At 44.0% G+C, this 2,795-nt stretch overlaps 1 protein-coding gene across 1 annotated transcript; it reads left to right on the top strand.

Moving 5' to 3' along the window:
- Positions 1-1,298: 1,298 nt before the first annotated feature.
- LOC118967707 (taste receptor type 2 member 40-like) lies at positions 1,299-2,314 on the top strand. Its single transcript, XM_073221429.1, is given in 2 exon segments — positions 1,299-1,404; positions 1,407-2,314. Coding segments are annotated over 2 exon segments (1,014 nt in total).
- The last annotated feature ends 481 nt before the right edge of the window (positions 2,315-2,795 follow it).

Here is a 2,795-nt window from a genome sequence, read left to right as displayed (position 1 = left end):
ACACTGGCACAAAGCCTCGGGGTCAATAAGATATTAGGAATTAGTGGATGCTGTAAGAGTACATACATACCTTACTTTAAATGGGCAGCCACTATTCCACTTGAACTGATTCACAATGTAGACCCAATGTTGCCTGATCTTCTAATTTTTTAAGAGAAGAGAGAATTTTTGTGCATATATGCAATCTCCTAAATTTAGGTTTTGGCCAATAAGAAAAATTTATGCACTGGTGGAATAATGCTGTTTGACATTAGGCAGTACAAGATAAAACTATTGCAAGCCCCAGACTCACTGGTCTCTAGATAATACTAGTTCTCCATCTGGCTAAGAGCAATATGACAATTCAGCTTTTGAAAAATAAAACATTTCTGGGCCCTATCTTAGATGCTGATTTACTAGAAACAGCAATGAGTCCTGGGCATCTATGTGTTTTTTTTAAAGTTGCAGAGTTCATTCTGTTTCACAGCCAGAATGAAGAAGTAGGGAATTAAATTTCAAGGAACAGTGTTTTGTCACATATCCCAAGTTCAACACTGTATTCAGAACACTCTGCAGCCTTTCCAGGCTAACTGTACCTCATACTGAGCTCAAACAGTGATGCGGATTTCAGTAAGTTATAGCTGGTGATATACACACAGACAATGAAACTCTCACAAGGCAGTTTTCCTTGTGTCTAATTAACCCAAGTGGCATCCAATTCTGGCTTTCCCATGTACTGCTTGGGGACATTTTAATATCTGGCCTTTCTGGGAGAAACTTGGTTGTAAGTATATATGCTTATATATGACAGGAATTTCTTACTCATAAGCGTGCTCACCACAGGATAAAAACATCTCCCAAAATAAGGGAGACAATGAAGGAAACAGAAGAGGTAGATCAAAGATGCTACATTTTTACGGGTAATTTAACAGATAACATGTCTTGCAACAAACAGTAAAAAGGCAGGTGTCACTAAGATTCCTAACCTGGGACTCTTGCCCTGTCAGATGAATATGAACTTAAAGTAAATAAATTACAAAGGTGCTATGATAGGAACCTGTCTGAAATGTTTTCCAGTAAGTTCCTGAAAGCCCAAGACAAATGGGTCTTTATGGAAAATGGAGACAGCTTGTAACCAGATCCTCTCACCATTTGCATTTCAAGCCTCTGACTGGTAGTCATGTGGCAAGCAAATGAATAAAAAAATGTAAGGAACCATTACCTGGAGAAAACATTGTAATAACACTGAGTGAAGGTCAGAAGATTGCGGAGGGGTATCAGTTCTTGGTGTGGAAACCTGAACATCAGGGCCAAAGAGAATGGCGACAGTAAAAACAGATGTCACAGGTAAAGACACGTCCAGGTTTAAAACTCTCTTCAACATGGGGATCTCTCCAACAGGGTGCATCACTGGCATGGCTGGGAATGCCTCATCCTGGCCATACATGGGGCCAGGTGGGCCAGGAGCAAAAGACTCCCTGTTAGTGACTGCATTTGGGTCATGTTGAGCTTTTTCAGGATCTTGTTAAAGGAATGGATAATGCTGGAGAATACTTACAGCCTACTTTTCTGGATCACTTATAACCAAAACACAGTGTATATACTTTTCCAAGTCATCGTCATTTCTCTCAGCTATTCCAAACTCCGGCTTGCTGCCTGGCTCAGTTTTTTGCCTTTGAATTACAAACTTCATTCACCTTTGTTCTCCATGATGAAGAGGAAAATCATGGTGCTGATGGCTTGTCTTCTGAGGATATCCCCATTCATCTCCTTATGCTTCAGCTTCCCCTTCTCGACAGATACCCTCAATGCGTATGGAAACAGTTCCACTCCTATCCCCTCCTCCAACACCACTGAGGAGTACTTTCCTGAGACCAGTGTGGTCAACCTGGTTCTTCTCTATGACCTGAGGATTTTCATTCCTCTGATCATGTTATCCATGCTGTCACCCTGCTGATCATCTCTCTCAGGAGACAGACACACTCTACACATGGAAAGCAATGGCACAAGCTTCAGGGCCCACAGCATGGAGGCTCACATGGAGCCCTCAAAGCTATCAGCTGCTTTTTCAATCTTACATTTTCAATGCAGTCGCTCTATTTCTTCCATGTCCAACATCTTTGACATTGACAGTTCCTGGGATATTTTGTGCAAAATCATCAAGGCTGCCTGCCCTGCTAGCCACTCGGTGCTTCTGACCTTGGGCAACCCCGGGCTGAGAAGAGCCTGGAAGCAGTTTCAGCATGGAGTTCACCTTACCTATCGGGCAGACTCTGTGGCTGGGGCCCACAGACTACCACCGGGCCTGGTCCAAACAGCTCTGCCTCGTCCCTAGCACACTGCCCGGCCCAGAGTAAGCTCTTAATTGTTTGCTGTTAATATTCTAAAGTAAGGGATGTGCGGCTGAGAGGCAGGGTACAGAGAAAGAGGATATTCAAAGCAAACTGGATGTGAAAGGGTCAGAGCCCACACTGAACTGGATGCACGCCGAGGACTCAGCTGAGCCCTGGGATCTGGGGCAGGACCCAGCTCAGTTTATAGCAGCTCAGTCATCCAAGAGGTTAGGGGCGTGTGGGGGTGCCCTGAAGTATTGAGCTCCTGGACCCACTCCCGGCAATGTCACAGTGACATCTAGTATTCCCAGATTTAACCCTCTGACAAGTATTTGAGTGCCTGTTTTGAACAAAGCAAGGCACTAGGGCAGGGGTCAGCAACTTTCTGTCAAGGGCCACATAGTAAATATTTTAACCTTTGTGAGCCATAAATTCCCTGTGAAAGTCCCTGTCACAAGTACTCAGCTTTTCTGTGGTAGCCAA

The sequence above is a fragment of the Manis javanica genome, chromosome 14, assembly GCF_040802235.1.
Source record: "Manis javanica isolate MJ-LG chromosome 14, MJ_LKY, whole genome shotgun sequence".
Classification (NCBI taxonomy): domain Eukaryota; kingdom Metazoa; phylum Chordata; class Mammalia; order Pholidota; family Manidae; genus Manis; species Manis javanica.
Note: the sequence above shows the minus strand (reverse complement) of the source record. Positions and strands in the feature narration are given on the sequence as shown.